This window comes from Panthera tigris, chromosome C2 (assembly GCF_018350195.1).
Source record: "Panthera tigris isolate Pti1 chromosome C2, P.tigris_Pti1_mat1.1, whole genome shotgun sequence".
NCBI lineage: Eukaryota > Metazoa > Chordata > Mammalia > Carnivora > Felidae > Panthera > Panthera tigris.
Window position 1 is genome coordinate 47,934,590 of NC_056668.1, and position 14,696 is coordinate 47,949,285.

Genomic DNA, 14,696 nt, shown 5'->3' on the forward strand with positions numbered 1-14,696 from the left:
TCTTATTTTTCCTTCCCTTCCCCTTTGTTCATCTGTTTTGTTTCTTAAATTCCAATTATGAATAAAATTTTATGATATTTGTCTTTTTCTGACTGACTGACTTATTTTACTTAGCATAATACATTCTAGTTCCATCCATGTTATTGCAAAAGGCAAGATTTCATTCTTTTTGATCACAGAGTAATATTCATATATATGTGTGTGTGTGTGTGTGTGTGTGTGTGTGTGTGTGTGTATATATATATATATATGCCATTTCTTCTTTATCCATTCGTCAGTCAATGGATATTTGGGTTCTTGCCATAATTTGGCTATTGTTGATAGTGCTGCTATAAATATTGGGGTGCATGTGACCCTTCAAATCAGCATTTTGGTATCATTTGGATAAATACCTAATAGTGCAATTGCTGGGTCATCGGATAGTTCTATTTTTAATTATTTGAGGAACCTCCACACTGTTCTTTAGAGGTGGCTGCACCAGTTTGCATTCCCAGCAGCAGTGCAAAAGGGTTCCCCTTTCTCTACATCCTTGCCAACATCTGTGATATCCTGAGTTGTTAATTTCAGCCATTCTGACAGGTGTGAGGTGGTATCTCATTGTGATTTTCATTTGTATTTCCCTGATGATGGGTGAAGTTGAGCATTTTTTCATGTGTCTGTTAGCCATCTAGATGTACTCTTTAGAAAAGTGTCTGTTCATGTTTTTTGCCTGTTTCTTCACTGGATTATTTGATTTTTGGATGTTGAGTTTGGTAACTTCTTTATAGATTTTGGATACTAACCCTTTATCTGATATGTCATTTGCAAATATCTTCTCCCATTCCATCAGTTGCCTTTTAGTTTTGATTGTTTCCTTCACTGTGCAGAAGCTTTTTATCTTGAAGAAGTTCCAATAGTTCATTTTTGCTTTTGTTTTCCTTGCCTCTAGGCAAGTAAGAAGTTGCTATGGATGAGGTTAGAGGTTGTTGCCTGTTTTCTCCTCAAGGATTTTAATGGTTTCCTGTCTCACAATTGGGTCTTTCATCCATTTTGAGTTTTTTGTGTGTGTATAGTGTAAGAAAGTAATCCAGGTTTATTTTTCTGCATGTTTCTGTCCAATTTTCCCAACATGATTTGCTGAAAAGACTGTCTTTTCTATTGGACATTCTTTCTTGCTTTGTCAGAGATTAGTTGACCATATGTTTGTGGGTCCATTTCTGGTCTCTATTCTGTCCATTGATCTATATGTCTGTTTTGTGCCAGTACAATACTGTCTTGATGATTATAGCTTTGTAACAAAGCTTGAGGCCCAGAATTGTGATGTCTCCAGCTTTGGTTTTATTTTTCAAGATTACTTTGGGGTCTTTTCTGATTCCATACGAATTTTTGAATTTTGTGCTCTAGCTCTGAAGAATGCTGTTTATTTTGATAGGGATTGTGTTGAATGTGTAGATTCAACAATTGTTGAATTGTATTTGTACAACAATTGTAATTGTGTATTTTAACAATATTTGTTCTTCTAATACATGAGCATGGAATGTTTTTCCATTTCTTTATGTCTTCTTCAATTTCTTTCATAACTTTTGTAGAATTTTCAGTGTACAGATATTTCTTTGGTTAGGTTTATTCCTAGGTATTTTACAGTTTTTGGTGTAACTGTAAATGGAATATATTCCTTGATTTCTCTTTTTGCTTCTTCAATATTGGTGTATAGAAGTGCAACCAATTTCTGTACATTGATTTTCTATCCTGCAACTTTGCTGAATTCATGGATCAGTTCTAGAAGTTTTTTGGTAGTGTCTTTCAGGTTTTCCATGTAAAGTAGCATGTCATCTGTGAAGAGTGAAAGTTTGACTTCTTCCTTACTGATTTTGATGCATTTTATTTCTTTTTGTTGTCTGATTGCTTAAGCTAGGACTTCCAACACTGTGTTGAACAACAATGGTGAAAGTGGACATCCCTGTCATGTTCCCGACATTAGGGGGAAAGCTCTCAGTTTTTCCCCATCGAGGATGATATTAGCTGTGGGTCTTTTGTATATAGCCTTTATGATCTTGAGGTATGTTCCTTCTATCCCTACTTTCTTGAGGGTTGTTATTAAGAAAGGGTGCTGTATTTTATCAAATGCTTTTTCTACATCTATTGAGAGGATCATGTGGTTCTTATCCTTTCTTTTATTGATGTGATGTATCTCACTGATTGACTTGCAGATATTGAACCACTCCTGCAGCCCAGGAATAAATCTCACTTGATTGTGATGAATAATTCCTTTAATGTATTGTTGGATTTGGTTTGCTATTATCTGGCTGAGAATTTTTGCATCCATGTTCATCAGGGAGATTGTCTGTAATTCTCCTTTTTAGTGGGGTCTTTGTCTGGTTTTGAAATCAAGGTAATGCTGGCTTTGTAGAATGAGTTTGGAATTTTTCCTTCCATTTCCATTTTTTGTAACAGCCTCAAAAGAACAGATATTAATGCTTCTTCAGATGTTTAGTAGAATTCCCCTGGGAAGCCATTTGGCCCTGGACTCTTGTTTTTTTGGGAAATTTTTTATTACTGATTCAATTTCTTTATGGTTATGGGTCTGTGTAAATTTTCTATTTCTCCCTGTTTTAGTTTGGTAGTTTATATGCTTTTAAGAATTTGTGCATTTCCTTCAGATTGCCCAATTTGTTGGCATATAATTGCTTACAATATTCTCTTATAATTGTTTGTATTTCTGTGGTTTTAATTGTGATCTCTCCCCTTTCATTCATGATTTTATTTATTTGGGTCCTTTCTTTTTTCTTCTTGATAAGTCTGGTTAGGGGGTTATCAATTTTGTTAATTCTTTCAAAGAACCAAATCCTGGTTTTGTTGATCTGTTCTACTCTTGATATATATATATATATATATATATATATATATATATATATACTTGATATATATATATATATATATATATACACTTGATATATATATATATATATATATACACATACTTGATATATATATATATATGTATACACACACACACACACATATATATATATATACACATATATATGTATATGTATATATATATAGAGATAGATAGATAGGCTATTGAGATATATATATATATATATATATATATATATATATATATATATATATAATTGATTTCTGCTGTAATCTTTATTATTGCCTTTCTGCTGTTTGGGGGCTTTATTTACTGTTCTTTTTCCAGTTCCTTTAGGTGTAAGGTTAGGTTGTGTATCTGAGATATTTTTTCCTTCTTTAGGAAGGCCTGGATTGCTATATACTTCCCTTTCATGATTGCCTTTGCTTCTCCCAGGGGTTTTGTTTTTATTTTCATTGGCTTCCATGTACTTTTGCATTTCCTTTTTAATTTCTTGGCTAGATTATTCTTTCTTTAGTAGGGTGTTCTTTAATTTCCACATATTCGTGGTCTTTCCAAATTTTTTCCTGTGGTTGATTTCAAGTTTCATAGCATTGTTGTCTGAAAATATGCATGGCGTGGTATCTATCTTTTTGTACTTGTTCAGGGCTGATTTGTGACCCAGTATGTGATCTATTCTGTAAAATGTTCCATGTGGACTCAAGAAGGATGTGTATTATGCTGCTTTAGGATGAAATGTTCTGAATATATCTGTTAAGTCCATCCAGTCCAGTATGTAATTGAGAGCCATTGTTTCCTTTGCTGATTTTCTGCTTAGATGACCTATCCATTTATATAAGTGGGGGTGTTGAAGTCCCCTACTATTATGGTATTATTATCTATGTGTTTCTTTATGTTTGTGATTAATTGATATATTTATTTGGATGTTTCAATTTGGGGGCATAAATATTTATAATTGTTAGCTCTTCTTGGTGGACAGTCCCCCTAATTATGATATAATGCCCTTCATCTTCATTTCTTGTTATAATCTTTGTTTTAAAATCTAGTTTGTCTGATATGGGGCACCTGGGTGGCTCAGTTGGTTGAGTGTCTGACTTTGGCTCAGGTCATGATGTCACAGCTCCTGAGTTTGAGCCCTGAGTCAGGCTCTGTGCTGACAGCTCAGAGCCTGGAGCCTGCTTCAGATTCTGTGTCTTCCTCTCTCTCTATCCCTCCCCTGCTCACACTCTGTCTCTCTCTCAAAAATAAATAAACATTAAAAAAATTTAAAAAAAATCTAGTTTGTCTGATATAAGTATGGTACTCCAGCTTTCTTTTAATGTCCATTAGCATGACAGATGGCTTCCATCCTCTTACTTTCAATCTGCAGGTATCTTCAGTCTAAAATGAGTCTCTTGTAGGAAGCATATGGATGGGTTTTGTTTTCTTATCCATTTTGATATCCTATGTATTTTGATTGGAGCATGTAGTCCGCTTACATTTAGTGTCATTATTGAAAGATATGAATTTAGTGTCATTGTGCTGCCTGTAGAGTTGGTGTTTCTGGGGACATTCTTTGGTCCTTCCTCGTCTTTGTTGCTTTTGGTCTTTTTTGGTTTTTTTTTTCTTTGTTTTTCTCCACTCAAGGAGTCCCCCTTAAAGTTTCTTGCAGGGTTCATTTAGTGGTCATGAACTCCTTTAGTTTTTGTTTGTCTGGGAAACTCTTTATCTCCTCCTCTTTTGACTGACAGCCTTGTTGGATAAAGAATTTTTAGCTGCATATTTTTCTGATTACGCACATTGAATATATCCTGCCACTTCTTTCTGGTCTGCCAAGTTTCTGTGGACAGGTCTGCTGTGAACCTGATCCGCCTTTCCTAGTAGGTTAAGGGCTTTTTTTTTTTTCACTTTCATAATTCTTTCCTTGTCTGTGTATTTTGTGAATTTGACTATGATATGCCTTGGTGGTGGTCAGTTTTTGTTGAATCTAATGGGAGTTCTCTGTGCTTCTTGGATTTTGATGTCTGTATGTTTCCCCAGATTAGGAAGGTTTTCAGCTATAATTTCCTCACATAAACCTTCTGCTCCTTTTTCTCTCTCTTCTTTTTCTGGGACTGCAATGATTCGAAAATTATTCCTCTTTAATAAGTCACTGAATTCTCCAAGTCTTGTATCATGACTTTTTGCCTTTGTTTCCCTCTTTTTTTCTGCTTCATTATTTTCAATAATTTTATCTTCTATATCACTGATTTGCTGCTCTGCTTTGTCCATCCTTACATTATGGCATGAATTTGAGATTGTATTTTTAATTTTGGCCTGACTAGATTTTAGTTCTTTTGTCTCTGTAGAAAGGGATTCTCTGGTATCTTCTATCCTTTTCAACCCTAGGTAGCATTCTTATAATTGTGGTTTTAAATTCTAGTTCAGACATCTTAATTATATCTGTGTTGATCAAATCCCTGGTTGTCATTTCTTCCTGTTCTTTCTTTTAAGTTGAATTCCTCCATCTTGTCATTTTGGAGGAAGAAAAAGATTAATAAAATAAAAAATAAAAATTAAAAACAAAATAAAACAAAATCAAATAAAGGAAGCTAGATCTTATGCATGTTTTGGTTTGCTTGTTGAGAGAAACTTGATAAAATAGAGAAAAAAGAGAAAGGAAAAAAGTTAAATTTAAAAAAAAATTTAAATAATAAAATGGAATAAAATAAAATAAAGAAAATAAAATAGAATAAAAAAATAAAAAAGAATTTGCTCTTTCTGTGTCTAGGAAACAAAAAGAAAAGAAAGAAAAAAGAAAAGAACCTAAGCAAAAACAGTATAGAAAATGAGCAAATAAAAGAACCGGCAAACAGAATAAAACCTGAATGAAGTTACATCCAGTATCCCCTAGAACAGAATCTTTGCAGCATATTATAGTCGTAGACTAATAAGCAGGTGGAAGGGATTTGTGCTGGTCTTCTGGGGGATGTGCCTGGAGGGTTCAGTTGAGCAGGGCTTGGTGTAATGGCTCCGTTCTCCACCTGGTGGCACTGCTTAGCTTACTAGGGTCGATTTGTGTGTGTGCATGCACACACATGCACACATGTGCTTTAGAAGTGAAAATGACTTTACCCACCTTTGACACAGGAACCTGTAGCCTCATGACTTGCTATCAAGCACCCTCCTTTGTCATAGGCTTCCATCCACTCCCCACCTGTACCTCGTACCTGTCCAAGCTGTTCACTTGCCAGGTGGCACCTCCCTCCAGAGTTTTATCTCAGATAGGGCTGTGTTTCAAAACCCCACACTTCAGACACCCCTTTGACTTGGACCTGTGCCAACTCTCTGCAAGAGGGTCTCACCATACAATGGCCAGGAGCTGGCTTGCCCCAGAAAATGTTCCTGTGATCACACAGTGGCAGAGGCCACTGTGGGCAAATCACATCACATAGCCTGCACTAGGTTTCCCTGCACTCTGGGGTCTTTGTTCTAATATCAATAAACGTGACCACTCTCCAAGGTCCACTGAGACTTTTGCCTGTGGGGAGCCCATAGGGCCTCTACCAAATGCACTCCAATCTGGGGAACCACTTCTCCCTATGTGGTACACGGATCCCTCAGACCACACTACTTCCTTCTGGAAAATTCTGGGGATTTTTCCCTACTTCCTCACCAGAACACTGAGCTCTGAAACTTCAGACTTTGGACTTCACTGTTTATAGAATCCTGGCAGTATTGAAACCCTCTCCTTTTCTCCCCATCAGAGAACAGGTGTTGATTGTTTTCAGTCTCTGCGAGTATTTTCACTCTTTCTCTCTTTCTCTCCAGCTACTTTTAGGGGGAGTGCTTTTCTTGTGTGATTTCAATGTGCTGCATTCCCCCCCTTTGTCTTTCTTTCCTCTCTTTGTGAAAACAGCTCCGTACCCTCTATGGCTCCGTGGCTTTTCTCTCCCCCAGTTCACCTCTCCACACCCCATACCTGCCAAGTTCTCTGTTTCCAATTATACACATTGTTGCATTAATCCTCAGATCAGTTTCCTAGGTGTTCAAAACGGTTTGATGCTGATCTAGCTGCATTTCAGGGATGAGACAAGCTCAGGCTCCCTATACTACTCTGCCATCTTAACTCCTCTGTACTTGATTTACAAAAGTTTTTGAAATAACTATAGATTTCTTTCTTATTTATTTATTTATTTATTTATTTATATTTTACAGTCTTTATGTCATTTTTTTAAGTTTATTTATTTATTTTTGAGAGGAAGTGAGAGGGAAAGAGAGTACACACGTGCATGTGTGCCAGGGGCAAAGGGAGAGAGAATCCCAAGCGGGCTCTACATTTTCAGTACAGAGCCCAACTTGGGCCTTGATCTCACGGTTCATGAGATCTTGACCTGAGCCAAATCAAGAGTCTGACACTTAACTAACTCAGCCACCCAGGCACCCACATTTATTTCTTTTTCTTACTTTACTGTACTGGATTTAACTTTCAGTACAATTTTTTTTTATATCAAGTTTTAATTTACATTCTAGTTACTTAACATATGGTTTAATATTAGTTTTAGGAGTGGAATCCAGTGATTCATCACTTACATATAATACCCAGTGCTCATCACAAGTGCCCTCCTTAATACCCATCACCAATTTAGACCATCCCTCCCCCCACTTTCCCTCCTTTAACTCTCAGTTTGTTCACTATAGTTTAGAGTCTCTTATGGTTTTCCTCCCTCTCTTTTTTCCCCCCTTCCCCTATGTTCATCTGTTTTGTTTCTTAAATTTCATATATGAGTGAAATAATATGGTATTTGTCTTTCTCTGACTGACTTATTTTGCTTAGCATAATATACTCTAGCTCCATCCATGTCATTGTAAATGGCAAGATTTCATTCTTTTTGATGTCTGAGTAATATTCCATTGTGTGTATGTGTGATACACAGCACATCTTCTTCATATCACATCTTCTTTATCCATTCCTCAGTTGATGGACATTTGTGCTTTTTCCATAATTTGGCTATTATTGATAATGCTGCTATAAACATTGGGGTTTATGTGCCCCTTCAAGTCAGCATTTTTGTATCCTTTGGGTAAATACCTAGTAGTTTAATTGCTGGGTCAAAGGGTAGTTCTATTTTTAACTTTTTGAAGACCTCTATACTGTTTTCCAGAATGGCTGCACCAGTTTGCATTCCTACCAGCACTGTAAGAGGTTTCCCCTTTCTCCACATCCTCAGAAACATGTTATTTCCAGAGTTGTTAATTTTAGCCATTCTCACAGGTGTAAAATTATAGTTTTATTATTTTAACTATCAAACCTTTATTATTTTAATTGACTTTGATTATTTTCTAACGTATTGCAGAGAGATCTGCTTTCTTAATTAGAAAATAGTAAAGATAAAAATTAACTTTTTTGATACCTTTAAGATCATTACTATCATTTGCTAGATGTGTAAAGCTTGGGTTGCTATATATATTAAATGATACGTAATACATTGTCACAGTTATTTTTCTTCTTTTCTGAGGTCAGGCTTTCAGCTATTTCTTCTCACTAATGTCTGAATCTGCCTCAATGTCTACCACTCACATTTGTAATTAGTTTGGGTTGCCAAATTTTTTTAAAGTTTGATTAGAACTTTAAAATATCTAAATAAATAAATAAAATATCTAAATAAAATAAATATGTATCTAAAATAGGAGCAGATAGGCTCTAAGTGAATAGATGATGTCTAAGCTTGAAGGTTTATGTATATTCTATGACTCTTTGGTATCTAGTCAGTATACTGTACACAGGAAGTAACATGAAGTCTTTGTTTTATAATTTTTAACAATGAAAGTTATTTTATTTTTGTTTTCTTCCTATAAAAGCAATACATATTTATTGCATAAGGTATGAAAGTTTATCTATTAAGCAGAAATATATTTATTCAAGAGACGTGGGTAATATTTGTAAGTACATTAAAAAAGTAAGCTCTGGAGAAGAGATATGATTTCAAGAGGAAGGGTGGTATGATGTGGGGTAGCTGGCAGTTAAGAGAAATCTATATTTTTTAATGTTTCTACATTACTTTCATGTTGTATAAATATTACTTTCTATTTTTTTATTTTTTAATTATTTTTATTTTTATTAAAAAAAAATTTTTTTTAACGTTTATTCATTTTTGAGACAGAGAGAGACAGAGCATGAACGGGGGAGGGGCAGAGAGAGAGGGAGACACAGAATCGGAAGCAGGCTCCAGGCTCTGAGCCATCAGCCCAGAGCCCAACGCGGGGCTCGAACTCACAGACCGTGAGATCGTGACCTGAGCTGAAGTCGGAGGCTTAACCAACTGAGCCACCCAGGCGCCCCTCTATTTTTTTAACTACTAAAATAAAGGCAGGCAAAAATATTATATATATCCTACCCACCCAGTGACCACCATTATTACCTCTCCATAGAATATACTTATCTATAAATATATATTAAAATACTGGGCTAGATATAGATATATCGGACAACAATAAGACTGCCGTTTTAAAAAAAATTAGCAGGATCACATGAACATCTTTCCATGTCCAAAAAACATTTCTGCAACTTTATTTTTAGTGCATTAGCTCAGATATGCATATTTCCTCTTGGATAGTTACACACAAAAATAACGTGAGGGATAAATTTTAGATTTTAGACATTGAGGTAAAGTATATATGTTTTCTTTAACTGAATTGGTTAGATAACTGTTCTCAACACTCTAATTCATATAAACTGCTTAGAGAAAAGGGGTTAATTTATTTCTTTTTAAAATATATTAACAGTTTTATAAAAAGACATATCTGGCAACTATCTGGTTATTTTGACCAATGTAACTTTTTATGATGTTGACTTTCATAGACATTTCAGGAATGGTTAGTAAAAAATATGAGTCTTAACTTGTTTTTTAGAGTTTCGAAAAGAAATATAAATATCCTGCATCACTAGACATATTATCCAATGTTGGATGTGCGCTGTCCATTACTGGTCTGGCCCTTACAATTGTATTTCAGATTGTCACCAGGTAAGAAGGGAAACAGGCTCCTTTTATAAGAAAAATTGCTATCTTGATATTATTTCCTCTGCACATATTCTCATCATAATATGGTCTCTTGGAGATAAAAGGGAAATCAGAATTAATTCAACAAGTTCATCTTACAGAAGAGCACACTCAGTTCTGAAGAGGCTAAGAAATACATACAAATAAATTTATAATTAAAACTGTGGTAAGTGCTTTAAAGAAAAATTACATACCATGTGGTTTTAAGTTTGTCATGTAAAAATAGTGTGGTCCCATAGCTCATTAATGCTATATAGTTCCTTTGTGTTGAATAGAACCATACCTACCAATTTGCATTTATAAAAGAGCAAAACATTGCTAAACAATATTTTTGAAAATTAAACTAATTTAAAATACATATTAAGTTTTCAAATGGTCAAACTTTTCAAAAGTCTTTGAATTCCATAGTTCGAAAAAAATCTAACTTAAGGGGCACCTGGGTGGCTAAGTCAGTTAAGTGTCCGACTTTGGCTCCAGTCATGATCTCACAGATTTTGGGTTCATGCCCCACATGGAGCTCTCTGCTGTTAGCATGACGCCTGCTTTGCCTCCTCTGTCTCCCTCTCTCTCTGTTACTCCCTGCTTGTGCTCTCTCTCAAAAATAAATAATTTTTAAGAAATCTAACTTTAAAAATTACCTATAAACGCATATTTCTTTTCACTTTGACCTCCTCACTAAAGGTCCAATTTTGTATAGCACTTGTTATTTTTTTCACATGCTACATTTTTATCAATCTGTAAATATAAGTTTGTTATTTATTAGTTTACCTGGGTACTCTCTGTTTTCCCCATCAGCATGAAAAATCAATGAGAACAGTGACTTTTTCTGATTTTGTTGTTTCTATTGTTGTTTGTTTTGTTTTGATTAGTGTATCCCCAAGACTGAGCACAGTACCTGGCCCTTAGTAGAGGAATATCTGTAGAATAAGTGGGACTATTGAGTATTCCTACGTGGTCCTCCTCACAAACTCAAGATATCCCAAGATGAATTCATCTTTCTTTCAGAATTATTTCTCCCTACTAAATTCTCTCATAAGTGTTTTCTCAGATGTGTAGGCTCAGAACTTTTTATTTTGAAAGCATTGCTGTTTAAAATATTTTCTGAAATTTTATTTAAAAAGTTGAAAACCTAGAGAAAAGTTGCTAAATTTTCAAGCATTTCCTAAGAACACGGGTATTCTCTTCTACAGTATAATACCATTATTCTCACTCAGGAAATTCAACTCAACCAATTTACCATTGATACAATGTTACTGTGTTAATATACAATCCATATTCAAATTTCTTCAGTTGTTCCATTAATATCCGTTATAGCTGAGTGGTCCCCCCCCCCAATTCGTTTAGTGGCTATGTTTCTATTCTTAAATTTTTTTTTTAATGTTTACTTATTTTTGAGAAAGAGACAGAGCACGAGTTGGGGAGGGGTAGAGAGAGAGGGAGACACAGAATCTGAAGCAGGCTCCAGGCTCTGAGCTGTCAGCATAGAACCTGATGTGGTGCTTGAACTCACAAACTGTGAGATCATGACCTGAGCCGAAGTTGGACACTTAACCAGCTGAGCCACCCAGGAACCCCAGTTGTCATGGTTCTTAGTCTCATTTAGCCTAAAATAATTCCTCTGCTTTTTTGTTTGTTTTGGCATTTGGGGACATTAAATCTTTTGAAATGTTCATGTCAGTTATATTGTAGAAAGTAGAATATTCAACAGTTTAGGATTTGTCTGAAATGTTCCTCATGATTAGATAGGGGTTAAACATTTTTGATGAGAATACTAAATCATTAAGTCTTTTTCAGTGTGGTATAGCAAGAAGCATGTGATGTCGGTTTGTCCCATTATTGGTTGTATTAAGTTGGATTCCTTGTTTACAGTGGTGTCTACTGGAATTCTACACCCTAAAGGTTAATATTTTCCCCTTTGTAAGCAATAAGTAATCTGTGGGATGATACTTTAAAATTGTGTGACTATACTGTCCCCCAACTTTTACTCAATGGTTCTTGTTGGAATATATTATTACCTTGATGGTTGAAATGATTCTTTCTCTTTATTTACTCTATTCCTTTGTAAAGAAGTGTACTCTTGAATGTAACCAGAGGGAGTCTCTTCATGTTGTTTTGGCATGTCCCTAGCAGTCTTTAAGCACTTTTTAATTTCAGGTACAGCAAGATGACCCAGGCACATTTTTCACTTTCTCTGCTCATATTTAGAAAAAGCCATTTGTTCAAAGAGCCAGAACTCCTTTTGATTCCTCTTCTTTATCTATCACACTTAATGAATCTCTTGCCATTCACTCAAAGTTTTTATAACGAGTGCTAATTATGGGCCAAGCACCACATACAAACTGAATACCAAACTATGAACAGCAAGTAAGCTCTCATTTCTCATGATATTTATATTCTTTGGCAAAGACAGATGTTATACAGATATATACAGAATTAAATATATGATTACAAATAGTGGTAAGCGCCTTGAACGAACATTGCATGTCATGTAGTTACAGGTCTGTTATGTAAAATGGAATGGCTCTTATATTTGTCCTTTTATTTGTATTTCTTTTTTTAAAATGTCTATCTTTGAGAGAGAGCAAGTGGGGGAGGGGCAGAGAGAGGGGGACAGAGGAACTGAAATGGGCTCTATGCTAGCACAGAGAGCATAATGAGGGGCCCGAACTCAAGAACTGCAAATTGCAAGATCACGACCTAAGCTGAAGTTGGACGCCTAACCACCTGAGCTACCAGGGCCCCTTTTTATTTGTCTTTCTATCGTAATCATACTTGAACAGTTTTTGAACCCATTTGAATAAGTTGTGGTAGGTACATAACTAGTGTCTTTGCCTAAAATTTCAGTACTTCTAGTGGTTTTCAGATTTTTTTTTCATTCTCTATCGACATGTTTCTTAGCACAGTTATGCTGCCATGTATGTCACTAAAAATTCATCAGGAAACAAAAACAAAAATTAAAAAATGGTATTGACTTCTAAACGTGAATCAAATAGTTTTCTTTGTTCATGGACAGGGTCCCCCATAATTATATATAAATTACATATAATATGTATAATTTATAGTAAATTATAAATAATTTAGATACATAAGATATATAAGCTACATAATATATGTTATAATACATTATATAATTATATATATTATATAGAAAAATAACATAATATTAATGTACAGAATATAGAAATGTACAGAAGAGCCAAGCTATTTGAAAATAGCCTGTTCTTCCTGTGGATTACAATTTCTGTTTGAAACTGGAAAAAAATTAGAAGCTAACTTTGCTTTTATATAAAAGGAATCTTTTGAGTACTTTTTGCAGTTCTGGTCATTAAAACTTTCAAAAGACTGAGTTAAATTTTGAATTATTCAGAAAATCTCAACTAAAACATCAAGAGGATGAGCAGAGTTCTGTTTAAATATACACTTTTTATGCATTGTAGAAATCCAAAGACTGAGAAGGTTCATGATGGAATGTTATAAAATCATAAAGGATATGTAATTAGTAAGCAGACTTATTCATCAGATTCTGAGATATTAAAAATGGGTACTTGGAGATGTTAGAACTTTAAGCACAGTAATAAACTTAGGGAAATAGTTATTTGAAGAGGTCTTGTATTCTGAAAAACCCAGAAAGGCTTAGATGGTAGTGAATGGAAATTCTGTAACTTTCATTAATATAAGACTGCATACCATAGTATACAGAGAACTATAATATGTCATTAAAGGGGCCTTATGGATATATCTGCCTTTAACCATTAAGGCAAACAATATGTGCACAGTAAAGACAATATGAAACCTCACATTTGAGATCAACCCTTATTTAGGGAAACCTTGAATTCTCTGCCAATCTGAAAATACACAGGTAGGCCACCACAGAACACACATGTGAGCAGGAGCACACACACCCATTCTCATTTTCTCTCTCTCTCCCTCCCACTGCCTTTTAAAGACTCCTGGTAAACAATGCCAGCTTGCAGACAAAATGAGAAAAGGCTCTTCTTTTCTAGCAGAGATCTTAGGTAAAGGTGAGAAGGTAACAAACCCAAAAGTTTTAAAGAATCCTTGGTTCTACCCCCCAGAAATTATGTCTTCAAACAAAGGAACAGTCTTCAAGCATGGTTTATATTATAAGGATCATCCAGAGCATCTTGGCCATTTGACTGTCAGCAAGTATTTCCTAAAATATGTTTCTTGGACACAGGTGAAATTTTGTTGAGTATAAGCCTTTCAGAGGGATAGTAATCATCAGTCTACTCAAATTATGAAGAATGTCATTAGTAGCAATAGACCATGAAACACATTTTAAATATTTTTACTTAAAATGTTTATGAAAACCTTACTCTTTAAATGTAATATAAGCTAAACTTATACCATTTTGTTTTAAACTTATAAAAGTAGTTCAAAATTATATTTGGCCTTATTTTTTTTAATACAAAATTTATCGTCAAATTGGTTTCCATATAACACCCAGTGCTCATCCCAATGGGTGCCCACTCTTATGTGGATCCTGAGAAACTTAACAGAAGACCATGGGGGAGGTGAAGGGGGGGAAAAAAAAGTTAGAGAGGAAGGGAGGCAAACTATGAGAGACTCTTAAAAACTGGCCTTCTTTTAAAATCCATACTTGATTTTTTTTATATAAAAGACTTTATTTATTTATTTATTTATTTATTTATTTATTTATTTATTAAATGTTTATTTGTTTTGAGAGAGAGAATGTGTGTGTGTATGCCAGGGTGGGGGAGGGACAGAGAGACTAGGAGAGAGGGAGAATCCCAAGCAGGCTCCTGCTCTCAGCATAGAGCCCCACATGGGGCTCG

General features: G+C 34.9%; 1 protein-coding gene across 1 annotated transcript in view; it reads left to right on the plus strand.

Moving 5' to 3' along the window:
* ADGRG7 (adhesion G protein-coupled receptor G7) overlaps positions 1-14,696 on the plus strand; it is a 77,033-nt gene that overhangs the window by 38,609 nt on the left and 23,728 nt on the right. Inside the window, exon 11 of the mRNA XM_007095993.3 lies at positions 9,731-9,843. Within this exon, the coding sequence (XP_007096055.2) occupies positions 9,731-9,843 (113 nt within the window). The remainder of the gene's footprint in view (positions 1-9,730; positions 9,844-14,696) is intronic.